General features: G+C 36.8%; 2 protein-coding genes and 1 long non-coding RNA gene across 3 annotated transcripts in view; 1 reads left to right on the top strand and 2 right to left on the bottom strand.

Annotated features, from left to right (window-relative positions):
* LOC107727671 (uncharacterized) overlaps positions 1-1720 on the bottom strand; it is a 10964-nt gene extending 9244 nt beyond the window's left edge. The window contains exon 1 of the long non-coding RNA XR_001638381.1: positions 1491-1720. This is a non-coding gene — a long non-coding RNA (uncharacterized LOC107727671). The remainder of the gene's footprint in view (positions 1-1490) is intronic.
* Positions 1721-2958: 1238 nt separating this feature from the next.
* Positions 2959-4999, bottom strand: LOC107727597 (gap junction epsilon-1 protein-like). Its single transcript, XM_016537500.1, has 3 exons — positions 4935-4999; positions 4625-4807; positions 2959-3657 (listed from the first exon to the last, which is right to left on the bottom strand). The coding sequence occupies exons 1-3, from the start codon at positions 4971-4973 to the stop codon at positions 3256-3258; spliced, it is 624 nt and encodes a 207-aa protein (XP_016392986.1). The 5' UTR covers positions 4974-4999; the 3' UTR covers positions 2959-3255.
* Positions 5000-8938: 3939 nt separating this feature from the next.
* Positions 8939-15761, top strand: nmbr (neuromedin B receptor). The gene is made up of 3 exons (XM_016537497.1): positions 8939-9327; positions 12373-12718; positions 15378-15761. The coding sequence occupies exons 1-3, from the start codon at positions 8939-8941 to the stop codon at positions 15759-15761; spliced, it is 1119 nt and encodes a 372-aa protein (XP_016392983.1).
* The last annotated feature ends 298 nt before the right edge of the window (positions 15762-16059 follow it).

The following is a 16059-nucleotide window of genomic DNA, read 5'->3' as shown; positions in this document are numbered from 1 at the left end:
TCGCGGATGTCAAACACTGATCGATCTGACGTGTGTTGCAGGCTTATTGGCTCACTGACGCTGATGAGATTAACCCCTTAGGTATCGAAATTTGGTACCAAACGATGAGACGTTTTTCGATACTCGATGGTATCGAGGCAATTCGGTCGGTGCCTAAAAAGTATCGAACTCGATACCCAGCCCTACCTATACTATGGAAATCAATAGGGACCAGCAACTGTTTAGTTACAATTCTTTAAAATATCTTCTTTTGTGTCAAGCAGAAGAAAAAAACTCATACATGTTTGGAACAACTTGAGGGTGATTAAATGATGGCTGATTTATAATTTTGTTTTGAACTATCCCTTTAATTATTACATATATAATTTTTTTTTTTTTTTTAAGTCTATCCCTAAATATAGTTTCCGGAAAGATTGCAGTTTTATGACATCACCAAAAGCATATGATTACATGATATGCATGTGTCATGCATCACAGACCAAGCTTACTAATGGGATAATGGGATGAGGGGCCATCTAGAGGCCCAAGGCATGCAGATGGTCCCTGGGGGCCCCTGAGCAACCGGGCTGATCACCTTCCTGTTACATAAAGGGTCACAATTCATCTCAGTTTACCTCACACTTTAAAAGTCTGTAGGGAAGTATTACAGTATTGCTAAAAATAGATGTACAACATACAAAGTCTGACACACCTATATGATAATTGAAAGTACCAAAGTCTTTCAAATGCCCTAGCCCTTTACAACAGAACCCTCCCAATACAGACTCAAAAGATTCTGTCAAAATACTGACAACTCAACTTCTGAATAAAATACATTCTGAAATACACTGCAAACAAGGTTGTGGAAATTTCAGTTCACGTCCTCTCACCACAACACACCTCAAGATGGGCAGACAAGGAACTTGTTTTCAGCTTCGCGTGGTGAGAATGACAGCAAAGCCTAACATGATTCAGCATATTTCTGATTACTCTTACATCTGTCATAAAGAAACAAACTGAATATCATCCATAATGAACGACTATATCTCAACTACAGATCCCAGACCAGCATTAAATTAAATCTAGCACATGATGTACTCAGTGATGCAGTGAAGTTTAGCCAAAACCTCTCCAAACAAAGCAGCCAGTGAGCCAATCCTGTTACATTTATTCCAAATTGTATCACAACAGCATGTGTGTAGAGCTATTCAAATGGGAATCTAGCTGAACATATGTATTTATAAATATTTAAATATAAGTTAAGCTTTTGAAATAGCAAATAGCTATATGATCATAACATCATTAGCAAAGTGAACGTTAACTGAAACAACATTTCTGTCCACTGCATATAAAAATACTTTGGTATGGTGAATTAAAACCATTTAAGTCGAATTATATTGGTATAATCTACAAAATGGCAAATTTAATAAACCAGTTAGTGGGGAGGGGCTGCTAACGTTATGTGACAAGCTAACAAAACAAAGCGCTATTTATATATTTCACAGACTTACAATAATAAGCGACCACCGGATCTCTTTTCTCATGTTCCTGCGCTGTTCTTAAATGGTGCTGGATCGGTTTCAGCTGCGATGGGAGCGCCATCCCGAAGAAAAGAAACTGTTACAAACTTCTAAGATTAGCAAGGGCCAAAAATAGCTAATAACAAAGATGACAGGCGCTCGCGAAGGAGCCGCTTCCGCGTCTTCAAGCGAACGCGCAGCCACGCCTTTACTGACCTCCATAGGCGTGGAGTGGGAAATGACCGACATGATCAGTGCTTAGCCTACTTTCATTCCGCGTTATAGACATATTGGATTATATACAGAGAATTCTGTTGAACGTATTGTTTATTTAGTTATCATATATTTTAAGGTGTAATTTGTAAATGTTTTGCCATACTAATTCGTTTAATTAATTATAGGCTACATTTATGTCAATTTTGCTTTTCTGTTTTTATTCTATTATACAGTATATTTTCATTAATAAAGAGTTATAATAATCAAGTTTTCATTTGTAAATGTTGTACAATGCAGTTAGGTGAACCTGTAGCTTTACTGTACAGCATTAATGTTACTGTCATAAAAGTCTAAAAACCCTCATAAAGTTATAAATTCCTGTTATAGATTCTTTTTTAATTGTATTCCCCTTATAATATGTATATCACATATATGGAAAGATGTAAACAAAAAAAGAATGACATGACTATTTTAAATATTTTTAATTGATTGAAACTTCACAAACATTAGAAAATCATTGTATCTGACAGAGTGCCAAGGATTCACAAGCAGTTCTGTTTATTCTGACCTAGACTGATAATACATTATGGCAGTCATAAAATATGCACCAATTATTAGATCTATATGAAGATTTTCATGCATAATCATATCATAAATCCCACAGACATTGATCAAAAACCAATATAAATGATCAACTCTTTACACACAGTGCAAAAGCTATTACTCAAACAGCTGTGGTGTTGAACAGTGGGAAGGCAACTGTGGGAAGATGTGCAGGCCAGACCTGCTGTCAGATCTCCACAGATGTTTCATTTATGCATAAATAGTATTCTTATAATAAATAGTTACCCGCTGACACAAAATAAGAGATCACAGTATGCCATTTTGTACCTGAGATGAAACACTTAGCTGAAAATAATAACAAAAGTTGGATGGATGCCTGATAAAAACGTACAGATACAGATACTACAAACACAAGATAATGGACACAAAACTATATGGAAATCAACAGCATGATGAATATACCTATGTGCATGATTGTAACTAGGTACCATGCACCATTCAATTATGTTTTTAGAAACTGATGCACTATTGCATGTACTTATTCTTCCTTAAGAAGAATGAAATTTAAATCAAATAATATTTGTCAAAATAGTACTTGCAATTTGTGTAGTACTTCAATATCGAAATCTGAAAATATTATTGCAAAGATAATAATTACCTACCAAATATTTATGTGGGTTTGGATTACACAAGATTAAAAAAAAGAGTGTCTCTTGCTAGAGAGGTGTTTTTTAGACTTAAAAAAATCTGAAAAGCTAAAAAGATTAATGAGTCCCTTGCCATTAATTAGGCTTGTTTTGTTTTGATTATTCCAGAAAAGGAGTAAGTTGTCTTGTTTTAAAAAAGCATGTATTCCTGTGTCTACCACCAAAAAATGCAGAGGTATGTGGGTTTATGTCCTGTCTGTCATTCAGAGACCCAGAGAACACATAAAACAAACACTGCTGAAGCATCACTCAAAACACTTCCTAAATTCTCAAGTCACTGGCTGGTTTAAATAACCGAGTCTTTGGAACAGAATCTCAAAAATCTCAGCGATACAGAGGAGTATGGTGATGATGGTGAAGGTGTACATCGCACTGAGGAAGATAGTCTTCTCAAAGTGTTCAGGGACCATACACTTCGAGATGTTGAAGATCTTTGCAAGGGCACTGGCATCGCACATATAAATAGGATCAACCAGGAACCCAAAAAGGTGGCTCTGAAGCCAAAATGCTAAGACTTCCAAAATGATTCTCAACAGGACAGAGATGATGTAGAAGACTGTGGACACTGGCTGCTGAAGGATCTCCTCCTGGTCTATATTTTTACAGGCAGCATAAAGATGAAACACAGCTCCAGGTACCAAGACAGAGACTAGCTGCAACGCCCAGAATACCTACAAACAGACAAAAAAAAAAATGTATTACTTTTCTGTCTTTAGGTTTGTTTGTTTTTCACTTTGTCATTTCGTCCTATAATATGGTTTTTTTTTTGGATGAAAAATGAAAATATGCTGACAATTTAGTCAGCCTCATGCCATCCAAGATGTAGATGAGTTTGTTTCTTCATTTGAACAAATGTGGAGAAATGTAGAATTACATCACTTGCTCACCAGTGGATCCTCTGCAATGAATGGGTGCCGTCAGAATGCGAGTCCAAACAGCTGATTAAAAACATCACAATAATCCATAAGTAATCCACACGACTCCAGTCCTTATTGTCTTGTGACTTGTAAATCTGTGTGTTTGCAATAAACAAATCCATCAAGACGTTTTAAACCAGTGCTTTGCTTCTATTAAAGTAACGTTAAGACGTTAACTGATGGCCTGGAGTCGTGTGGATTACTTATGGATTATTGTGATGTTTTTATCAGCAGTTTGGACCCTCATTCTGACGGCACCCATTCACTGCAGAGGATCCATTGGTGAGCAAGTGATGAAATGCTTAATTTCTCCAAATCAGGTCAATCAATGAAGAAACAAACTCATCTACATCTTGGATGGCCTGAGGGTAAGTCAGATTTCAGCACATTTTCATTGAACTATTTCTTTAATTTATCTCAGTGGAAGTGTCTGTTAAGGACTGATTTTTTTTTACATCCATGTTTTGATTATTGGATTTCTGAAATAGTTTCAAGGGTCCCGTAGACTGCATATACCTAAATGCCAAATCTTACAGTTACATGTTTAGATTAGTAAAATGAATTCATGAATTAATAAAAAGCTGTTAGCTTCCCAGAATTCATCTGTTTTTCTTAATTTCTACTTTCTACTTCTTTCTGTATCCATAGTCAATTTTGCTTGTCCTTTCATGCATATTTTGATACCACAATAGCAGATTATTAATTTTTTTTAAACTTTTACCTGAGGTGTTATAGGCCTGAACTGGTTGTAACAGTAAAGGTTTATTTCCCTTTTGTCTGGATCACAGCTGAAGTGGAGGGCCTCATTGCCATAGACGGCGAATCCAAGGACTCCAAGGAAAAATGTACGCACTAAGCCAAAAAACAGCGTGTGGAACTGGCCTATCACTGTCGGAGGCCTGAGCTGAAATATGCAATGAAGAGATTATAACATGCAAATGCAAGACCAGACATGCATCCACTAAAATCAAGTTTATATTGAATTTTTCTAATTTTGCATATAAAGATAAAACTTTACATTGTATACTTACACATCCTTCATAACAGTTTTTGATGTAGTTTAATGACATAATTTGGCTTCACAACTCTCACAATTTGGCAATTGTGAACCTCCAAATGACCTTTCGCTTTAGAAACCCCTTGTCAATGCATTCTCTTTTTATCCGCATGCAGTGCCTTCATCAATTTACTCACACAGTGCAAAAAAAAAAGAAAAAAAAAAAGGAAAATAACAAAGGCCACAGGACATGTGGTCAGCCCATAGGCTAATCCCTATTCAACTCTGTCAGCGAAAAAAAACAACTCTTGTATCTCACAATAGAACAGAGCAAACATGACAATTGCAACGCAATGCAATTGTACCACTGGGCAGATCACATAATGGAAAACAACAATTAATAAATTACTCAAATTCCTGAGCACACCTTAAACAGGCTATTCAAATCAAGGTAACAATAAATGGCATTTAAGTTAAGTGCATTTTTAAAACAATGGTTGGTTGAGTAATGATATCTTGGGATTTTGACTCTCTAAGACACTAGCAAATTATATTGATGTATATAGTTCCATAAACATATATATTTTTCTTTATTACATATATCTATATATTATATTTGTAGCTACACATCTACCTCAGTTAACTGCTTAATAGGCCTGTTTATGTTTCTAGACGTTCCTGCAGTGTTTCTACTCTAAAACTACAGCACGAGTAACGTTCACACAGTAAGAAACGTTTCACAAACGTTAAATCGTCTATTAAAAGTCCACACACCAACCGTAATCCAGGCGGAGAGCTGTTCATCCCCCTTCTCAAATCAGAACCGAGGTCCTGCTCTCATGTCACTGCGTCCCGAGGGAAAGACAGACCTGCTGGAAAAGCAGCATGTTTGGGGGCGCCTATGGGATCAGAATCCCGCCTAAAAACATGATTTTGTGCGCAAGTCAGACAATTTTGCATTAATATTTAAATTTTGTGCAATATGATTTTAAAACGTGTTTAAAGTTTTGATTCATGCTTATTATTTAAAAAAATGCGTTATTAATTTTTTGATTTACGCTTATTATTTTTTAATCCGTGACCATTGTTTGCAATTCTGAAAACTTTGCTTTCATTTTTAAATCTTGTGCAATATATTTTTTACTTGCGTTTTTAAATTTTGTTTTCATGCTTGTTCTTTTTTTATCCGTGACTGCAATACTTTAGGCGGGGCGCCTTTCTGACGGCAAGCTTTTTCGACTCATAAACCAAAGAGCAAACAGACAAGCAAGGCATCAAAGAAACGTAGCAAAGAATAGATCATTATGGCCACAGAGATGCTAATTACCGACATAAGAGTACTGGGGTCTGGCGGTCATTGCGCACGTGATGCACACACAAGCATAGGTGTCAATCAGAGTGATGCTTCATATATGACCATGCTTGATTGTTTTATTAGCGCACAGAGATCATGGTATAATAGAGGACTCTGTTATATGAGTTTACATTATTAGTGCGACACCATTGCCGTACTATAAATATGCGTTTGTCTATTTATAGCCTATTGTTTGTGCATTAAAAAGTCACTGAAAATAAAAACGCAATTTTCCAATTTCTTTGAAAATAAAAGTAGGCCTAAATGTGTAAATTACGTTCCATACGTCTGACTCAAAACTAATTTAAAATGCAATTCTTTATAAATAAATAAAATGCTTGAATATGCCTCTTCTCTAATGAACGTGTTTTAAATTTCTCTGGAAATTGCGAAAAAAAAAAATCTGATTAAATGACTGAATCCTTTGGGCATAGCTAAAGATTTTTATTTTTTTTCTAAAATGTGGCAGCTATGTGCGTCAGTGCTGGTTTTGGATGAATGAGAAGGAAACCCATAAACGGCATGTACCTTACTGCAACTAAATATTTCAGTTGCATTCTTCTCTAATTAGATTTTTCGTCTCAATGCAGCTTTTTACATGTTGCATCAAGCGCGTCATAAATACCAGCAGATGTCACTAAATCAACAGATGACATTTCCGCATGCAACCCAGGTCGGTTGCGAATTATATCCATTTAACCTATAACCGAAGGCCACATTTACATCAGACAACATCTGTGTTGTGGTAAACATACACAATTAGATAGAAATTATTTTGTTCGTAGGATGTGAGTCAAGGTGAGTAACCAGTCCAGTTGACCAGTCCTAGAGAAAGAGAAAGAGTGGGGCATGTGATGCTTTTCATTCGTAGTCTAAAACTCATTCAGGTATGCAAGGCTCATGTCAAGTTCAGAATTGGATTGTTCCCTTCGCTGATCTTTAAGCATAGCAGAACCAGTAAAAGTTGTCAAAACACCACATCATTTCTGAATAAGTTTCTGGAAGTTTGAATTCAGCCTTCTATATGAGGCTACCAAAGCTTGAAGTCTTTGTATTCAGCATGGCACAAAGACGAGTTTTACAGACCAAAAGCAATGACCAAGACAGGACCATGATAAATTGGTTCTGAGACCAAGGCCAACTGAAAAATCTGATTTCAAGATCTGATTCTGTCTAGACAAGGAACCTTTCTCATCAGCATTTATAGTCCATAAATGTCTGTTTGCAGTCAGTGTCTGTTTGTTTTAATCCTTATAAGGACAAGAAGCCAAATCTAAACGGAGGTTTGAATAAAAAATCTCTTTATGTAATTCTTTGGTTACATGCAGTGACACACGACACAAGCCACACAAAAAGTCTTCTCCATTTGCGACACATTTTTGCAAGGGACTGAAGAATTTCCTTTGTGCTATCTTTCTTTTTCAAATACCTGTTTTTCCACTCTAGTTGTCCAGACCCAGTTGGCTTTCTGATTACGTATTTATTGCAATTCTTCCCTCAGTAAATCCCCCCTGCGAGTCATAGAAAGAGCATGAAAGAGCTCCAGCCGAACCCATAAGGGAGCGCGCGGACAAAAGCTGCACCTGACGAGTCCAGAAAGCACAATCCCAGTTTGCGCTACTGATGAGCGACTGCACCATATGACCAACATCATTCAGAGATGGGGCTGCGTTTTATTAAATAAATAAATACACTTTAAAACAGGACGTGAAGGATAGATAGATAGATAGATAGATAGATTTAGAACTGTTTGGTGCTGCGCTCTGCAACACTGTCCGCATTGAAGTGGTGGCTCCTATGGCAAGCCAATTTAACATCGATTCCTTTAATAATATATATATTATGCTTCTAATACTTGTTTTCTAATTAATAGTAATAGTAAAACTGGAATAGTTGCCAGAACCGAATACACACTAGTAAAAAGTGAATCGTGATTTGTGAACCAAGACTAGTGGCAAAGAATGAATAAATACTAGTATCAAATGACTGGTTACGTGTCAAGTCACCTTTATTTCTATAGCACTTTATTCAATACAGATTGTTTCAAAGTAATAAACAGGAAAATAGCATAAACTCAATTATGAGACAATTCCGATTCTGTAAAGCAGCTCTAAGACAAGTGTCATTATTTAGCTTAAGTCAGTTTAGTGTTGATTCAGTTCAATAAAAGTGTAAAGTTAATCTATTTTGAAATGAGTTCCTATCAGCTACAGAAGCATTGTCGTTATTCAGCTTGTGTCGGTTCAGTGTTGATTCGATTCAGTTGGATAAAAGTGTAGATGTTGCAAGATATGATTTACCTAAAAAGCAGCTACAGAAAAGTGTCATTATCCAGCGTTTTTGTGAATGAGAAAATTAGAAATTTGAGAAAATTAGAAATTTAAAACAATACTATTCACTATTGGATTTTTTTTACTAGTAGTCTAAAATATGTGTTAATAACATCAATACATAATAGTTTGTTTAAAGAGTTAAATGTTAAATTGGTTTGCCACAGGCTCCCCCTTTACTTGTTCCTGCCTGTCAAAGAAGCCAGTCAACTTTACGTGGCTGAAGACATCGCTCATTTCAGCACTAAGTTTGGCGGACTGCACCTCTCTCTCTTTCTCTCTCTGTCTCTCTCCCCACTGGACAACTTTAAAAACCCTTTCAACTCCTCTGCTTTCTAACCACTAAAACAAAATATGGATCACAGTTTCTCTGAGGATACCTCAGTTTATGAGAACTTCACAGATGACTGGACATCAGATGGAGGGGAAACGGTGCATTTCATCATTCGATGCGTTATCCCGTCGGTCTACATACTTATCATTACGGTTGGTTTACTGGGCAACATTACTCTTGTGAAAATATTCATCACTACCAGCGCGATGCGAAGTGTACCAAACATTTTCATCTCCAGCCTGGCCGTGGGAGATCTTTTGCTTTTGGTCACTTGTGTACCAGTGGACGCGTTTAGGTATTTCTATGAGGAGTGGATTTTTGGAACGGTGGCTTGTAAGATGATCCCGGTGATCCAGCTCACTTCGGTCGGAGTCTCCGTGTTCACTCTCACGGCACTGAGCGCGGACAGGTAAGGCAAAAAAATCATCAATGAACAACTGCAATCACTGTCACATTCACTACTGAATGAACGCAAGATAATGACATTTAGATATAAGATAATGATGTTTAACCAATAAAACAAGAGAAATGAGCAACAAACGTGATGTAATTTTTGTAGCTTATACATTAATTTTAATACAATTTTGACACACACACACACACGCATATATATATGTTCTTATTTGTTACACTGTTTTTTAAAGTTTAAATTGTTATAATGTTTTTATTTCTTCTATTATTTTGATTTTTCATTGTTATATTTCTACACATATTTCAAGTTTTGGCAATGTCAAGTTTTTCAACAGTCAAATCAAGTTTTTTAGTCATGCCAATACGAGACTCTAGAAGGGCGGCCATTTTGTGGAGAGACTCTTGTGTGGCAGCCATCTTGCGATGAAGCTCTTGAATGGCGGCCATGTTGTGAATAATCTCTTGAGTGATGATGTGAGCAGGCTCTGGCTTGGTAGACGTGACGTGTAGAGGACTTGGTGTAGCAGACATGATAGGAGCATAGTTTATTTCTAAATAAACCACAAGAAAATATTCATATTAGGTTTGTAGTTACTGCTTTAAGTCATTAAGCAGTAAAGACCTCCTTATTAAGCACCTGTAGCTGAGAGCAAATGCAAATGACTTTGATTTACAGAGGAATTAATCGTCATGATGAAGATATCATACAACATTTGGCAAGCAGCCTGAAGGGATTCTATAGTACATTTTGACTCATGGCACAGATATATTTCTCAACAACAAAAATGCAGTTCATTTCTCTGACATTACACAGAGTGATGGGGTTAGGTGGGCACAGAGCACAGATTTGGACAGACTATGAAAGATTTATTAGGTCGTTTTTTTATACTTTCTATACACATAAATATTGTTTTGAAGGCTGGAAGTCATCTATACAGCCTACCCATGACATTATTATTCTGATTTACTCACACCGCAGTGAATTTTATTATAGAAGAGCAGCGATTTCATAACCAAATTGGACCAAGGCTGCTGTAAATAACAGAGGCATCATTACAGCTATGAGAGGAGGGTTTGGGATAAAGCTTACTAAAATCATTGTTTATTTAAGAAAATCTCCACATACATTGGGACCATAATTTCCTAATATTTCTTTCCATAAACTGCAACTGAAAGTAGTTATATCTTCAGAATTTGAAGTTTTCATTAGTAGATTACAGTGCCTCCAATCCTAAATGATGATTGACAACCTAATTAATTGACAAGCTCATTTCTGGCTGCAAGTCTGTGAAAGAGCATTAAAAATGTGGCTGAGGATCCATAGTGAAGATGACAAATGTCCTCTCTGTTTCACATACTCAGTCTTATCCTTCATTGTTGTGTCAGTGCTTGGGGGCCCCGGCTAAAGGTGATGACCTTTCCTAGTCTGATTTGTTGCTCTGTCTGTTTGTTGTTTGGAGCACCTGAAAGTTCATTTGTGTCACAGTGATTATGCCACCACCCTGGGGTCCAAGCAGTTCTCATTTATTGCTATTGATTTGCAGGCTGCATTAACAGTTCTGTTCCCCAAAACAACAATCGTGATGCAAAATGTAGTCAATGCTCAGCTACTTGTGATAATGAATCTCCTGGCCAAAGGAATTAAGTCTAAAATGATAGATTGGAGGAGCTTCTGCCTGAGGAAGAACGACAAGCGCATTGACTAGTATTTCATGTGAGGGGAACAGAAAACAGACCATTTGTTTTGTCAACCAAATGATTGTTTTGAAGACGTAATCTGATTAGAACTTACTCAGCATTCACAGTCATGCGTAAAATACAATCGAGTTCATTTGCATGTCACTCAGTTCATACTGTATGTTCAATTGGGACTTGTTTACTCATGGAGAAATCAGGCTGTGATCGTGGCGCTCCCCAGCTAACCCACACCTCAGGCAGGGCAGTCTGTTTTCATTGAAGGAGGAAAAAGCAAGCCCGGGGCAGTGAAACCTGGTGGAGGAGAGAAGTCAGGGCGAGGATGCTGTCATATGAGATTTCCATTTACCTTAGTGATGATGGCAGCAGAATGTCTAAAGGACACTGTCGAATAGATCAAACCGTGCCAGTTTGTCAATAGGAGAATATAGACAATTTCCCTGGAACAAAAGCAACCAATTTTCCACCATGAATTTCCTCTATTGGTTTTTGTGTATTCTGTCTGTAGGCTTTGCAGCTCCAGCAGAAGAACGGAAAGATGTGCACAGGAAATATCGTATTTCCTATAGGACAGCTTTTCTTTTAGAAAAAAAAACATTAACCTAGAGATGAATCATTTATGACTTTGATCATGTAGTTTTAGACTTACTATTGCTGATCTCCAGTGTAAAGGTTTTTTAGGTGCAAGTATAGAGAAGCAAACATTAAATAATTCAATAAAAAAATAAGTGGAAAAAATAATTATATAATATTTATGTAACATTTATAATATAATTATATATATTTTTTAATCTGTAAAATTATATATATATATTAATATGTCAATGTAACAGTAAAAAAAATAAAAACAGTCAGCAGTTTTCATTAATTCTTAAAGTTTAAAAATTATTATTTAAAAGTGCCATAACCCTTGAGGAATATGTTTTAATAAAAATTATATATTAAATCTAAATTTACAGAGTGTGTAATAATATTTCCGATTATGACTGCGTTGACAGAGTACTTAAATTCTTCAAAGACTGTCGCATAACAAGTTTATCCAATAAGAAAAATGTATCCCTGTATGACGACAGCATTAGTAGACAGATTAGTAACGGTTAAAGCGCCTAATCTCAAAACATTGTTTTACTAATAACGGGTCAAGTATAAACAGACACATATCCTAGTGTGGAATAACCACAAACCGCCACAGAGAATTGACTTCAGATAAGAACTCACGGTGTTGTTTTCCCTCAAGCAATGATAAATTGGTGATAAACAAAGCAATTTTCTCTTTCATCCATCCTCAACCTGGATGAAAGGCACAGCAATCTGTGTACTGACAATTCTTCACATATGTTTCTCTTAGACACAAAGCTATTGTGAATCCCATGGACATCCAGACCTCCAGCGCAGTGTTCTGGACCTGCTTGAAGGCCATCACTATATGGGTTGTCTCAGTGCTGCTGGCTATCCCTGAGGCGGTCTTCTCGCAGGTGGTTCACATGCCAGACAAGAACATGACGTTCACTGCTTGTGTGCCGTATCCACTCTCCAACGAGATGCATCCCAAGATTCACTCCATTATGATATTCCTCGTCTACTTCCTCATCCCTCTGAGCATTATATCTGTTTACTACTACCACATCGCGAAGACGCTTATCAAGAGTGCTCACGATATGCCAGGTGAGATTAGTGAGCACTCCAAAAGACAGGTAAGAGGTTCCAGGGGAAGAGTGTAAAACTCACACGATTGAATGCCAATCTTCTGTTTGTCAAAACAAGTTCTTCAAGCATTATCTATCAATCATGTTTTAAATCTCACAGATGAGACAGTACCACAGAACATACAGATTTGTCATCATAAAATATTAACCTGTAATGATAGGCTTCATAATGCATATAACCCTTACTCATTATTTAGAATAAATGTCAAATTGCAGTAACAGCTGTTGTTAATGGAATTGGCCCTTTTATGATGATCTAAGACCAGATTCCTCTCAGAAGACCATAAACATTTTTAGAGAAAGTATAAAATGAGCCTCTATTGAACTGAGGGACACCCTTCATAAAATGTTCCCTTGACAGTTTTTTTGAGACAGGGCACTTTATCTTTTGCTGGGCTGTGAATCATCAGTTAAGCATTGTGTCAAGGGTCCTTAAGGATGACAGATATTCTCGTTAATATTCTCTTTTAGCAGCTGTTTCAAGGCAGCTAACATTTTCCGCTCCTTCTTGCCCTTGATAATAGAGTATATCATACTCTAAAGCAACACAGTCTTGTTCATCCATCTATTATTCATTTCTCTGAATGGCGTGAATGGCTTTTTGGGATATAATCTCTTGTATTGCACTGAATGTACTTCATTGAACAGGAGAAAAATAACGCATTATCAGTACTGCAGAATCTCAGGAGCCAACTAATAAAAAATTGCATACCCAAAAATGCAAATTCAGACATTATTTACTCACCCTCATGTTATTCCAAACCTGTATGAGTTTCCTTATCCTGTGGAAAATAAAATAAGATATATTTTTTTATAAGAATGAGATAAATTCAAAGTACAAAGCAACATGCACAACCGGTCAAAAGTTCAAAATAATTAAGTGTTTGAAAGAAGTTTCTTATGCTTACCAAGTAAATAAAAAATTAATTAAATTTTTTAATTAAAAATGTTATCACAATTTAAAATAACGACTTTCAATTTTAATATTCCACAAAACATTAAGCAGCAAAAACTGTTAATAATAAATGTTTATTGAGCACCAAATCATTAATTTTTGAATGATTTCTGAAGATCATGTGACACTGATGACTGGAGTAATGGCTGCTGAAAATTCAGCTTTGCCATCACCACTCCAAAAGACAGGTAAGAGGTTCCAGGGGAAGAGTGTAAAACTCACACGATTGAATGCCAATCTTCTGTTTGTCAAAACAAGTTCTTCAAGCATTATCTATCAATCATGTTTTAAATCTCACAGATGAGACAGTACCACAGAACATACAGATTTGTCATCATAAAATATTAACCTGTAATGATAGGGTGACCATACGGGCCATTTTACGGGACGCACCCTTGCCAGGATTTCTATATTGCCTAAAATATCCAAGTTTTGGCTGTTAGTACTGTGCAAATCGATCGTTGTATGACATTATTTCACGAGAGCTATGGAGAGCAGAGCAGACGGCTCCTTATGCTTTCAAATCGCTCTAAAATGTTATCACAATTTAAAATAACGACTTTCGATTTTAATATTCCACAAAACATTAAGTAGCAAAAACTGTTAATAATAAATGTTTATTGAGCACCAAATCATTCATTTTTGAATGATTTCTGAAGATCATGTGACACTGATGACTGGAGTAATGGATGCTGAAAATTCAGCTTTGCCATCACAGGAAAAAAAATACATTTTAAAACATTAAAATTCACAATATTACGGTTTTTAATGTATTTTTGATCAAATAAATGCAGCCTTGTTAATATCCTTCGAAAACATTAAAACATAATGCTGAAACATTTGTTGTATGGCATTATCACGAGAGCTATGGAGAGCAGAGCAGACGGCTCCTTATGCTTTCAAATCGCTCTCGCGGTACTTTGGTGTCATACAACGATTGGTGCGCAGCTTCAAGTTGAACGAACGAACAAACACGTGCGCGTATTTGCATCGCTTTTATTGTTCTCACCTTCTCACGCGCGACACACCACGATTGGTCGATTATGTACAATACCTGCATGTTATTGGTCAAACTACTTTGGATGTTTTAGGCAATATAAAAATCCTGGCCAGGACGTGTCCCGTATAAATGGCACATATGGCCACCCTATGTAATGAGCTTCATGTGGTCATGGCAGGGTTGTGCAAAATTCTCAATTTAAGAATGAGTGTGAATTTGGGATACACTTCACAGAAATTTACTTGGAATAATTTGGAATAAGTTAATTGGAATTTGGAATAAGAGGAAGAGTAATGTATTTAACACCATGCAAATAAAAGCTCAGGTAATGTATTCAGGGAAATTAAGTGTTCTTCTATCCTGGGTAATATACATACATTTTCTATCTGTCTGTCTGTCTGTCTGTCATGGATGCTGAAAATTCAGCTTTGCCATCACAGGAAAAAAAATACATTTTAAAACATTAAAATTCACAATATTACGGTTTTTAATGTATTTTTGATCAAATAAATGCAGCCTTGTTAATATCCTTCGAAAACATTAAAACATAATGCTGAAACATAAATTGCTAACCAGAACACCTAGAGGATGCACTACTGAACTTGCATGCATTTTATTGACCTTTTCCTCATCTAAAATGCACCTTTATCGAGTGTTCTTATATGTCAACTTTTCTCCTTCTCTCTTCTGAGACGGAAGCAAGGAAGCGTCTAGCCAAGATCGTTCTGGTGTTCGTGGGCCTCTTTGCGCTGTGCTGGTTCCCCAACCACGTTCTCTACATGTACCGCTCATTCAACTATCGGCAGATCGACTCTTCGCTGTCACACCTCATCATCACACTTGTGGCGCGCGTGTTGAGTTTCTCCAGCTCCTGCGTGAACCCGTTTGCCCTGTACCTGCTGAGCGAGAGCTTCCGAAGGCACTTCAACAACCAGCTGCTGTGCAGACAACGCAAATACCAAGAGCGCAACACCAGCTACCTCCAGAGCACCTCTGCTATCCGCATGACCTCCATCAGGAAGAGTACACCTGCTGTCGCCAACGGACATGGCCAAAAAACAGGAGTCTGCATTTAGCATCTGTTCTCCAAACCGAACAAAATCTGAGCTTAAGGGTTGCTGGTGACTCACACTTAGGTTCGATTGAAGCATTTGGTGACCCAGCTGGGTAAACGGGCGGTTATTGAAGCAGAGAAATTACTGTTGTAAATACTGCATGCATGTTTTTTCCAACGGTTGCAGTGTCGCTTGAGCCCAAGAATGAAATTTGCTTTATTTTTGAAACATTATTCTTATTGCAAACAGAAATTTTGGATGCGATTAATCGCGATTAATCGTTTGACAGCACTAACTTCTGCACTTCTGAGCTACAGTA

Source organism: Sinocyclocheilus rhinocerous, unplaced genomic scaffold (assembly GCF_001515625.1).
Source record: "Sinocyclocheilus rhinocerous isolate Xijiao unplaced genomic scaffold, SAMN03320098_v1.1 scaffold185, whole genome shotgun sequence".
Classification (NCBI taxonomy): domain Eukaryota; kingdom Metazoa; phylum Chordata; class Actinopteri; order Cypriniformes; family Cyprinidae; genus Sinocyclocheilus; species Sinocyclocheilus rhinocerous.
This window is presented reverse-complemented; position numbering and strand designations above follow the sequence as displayed.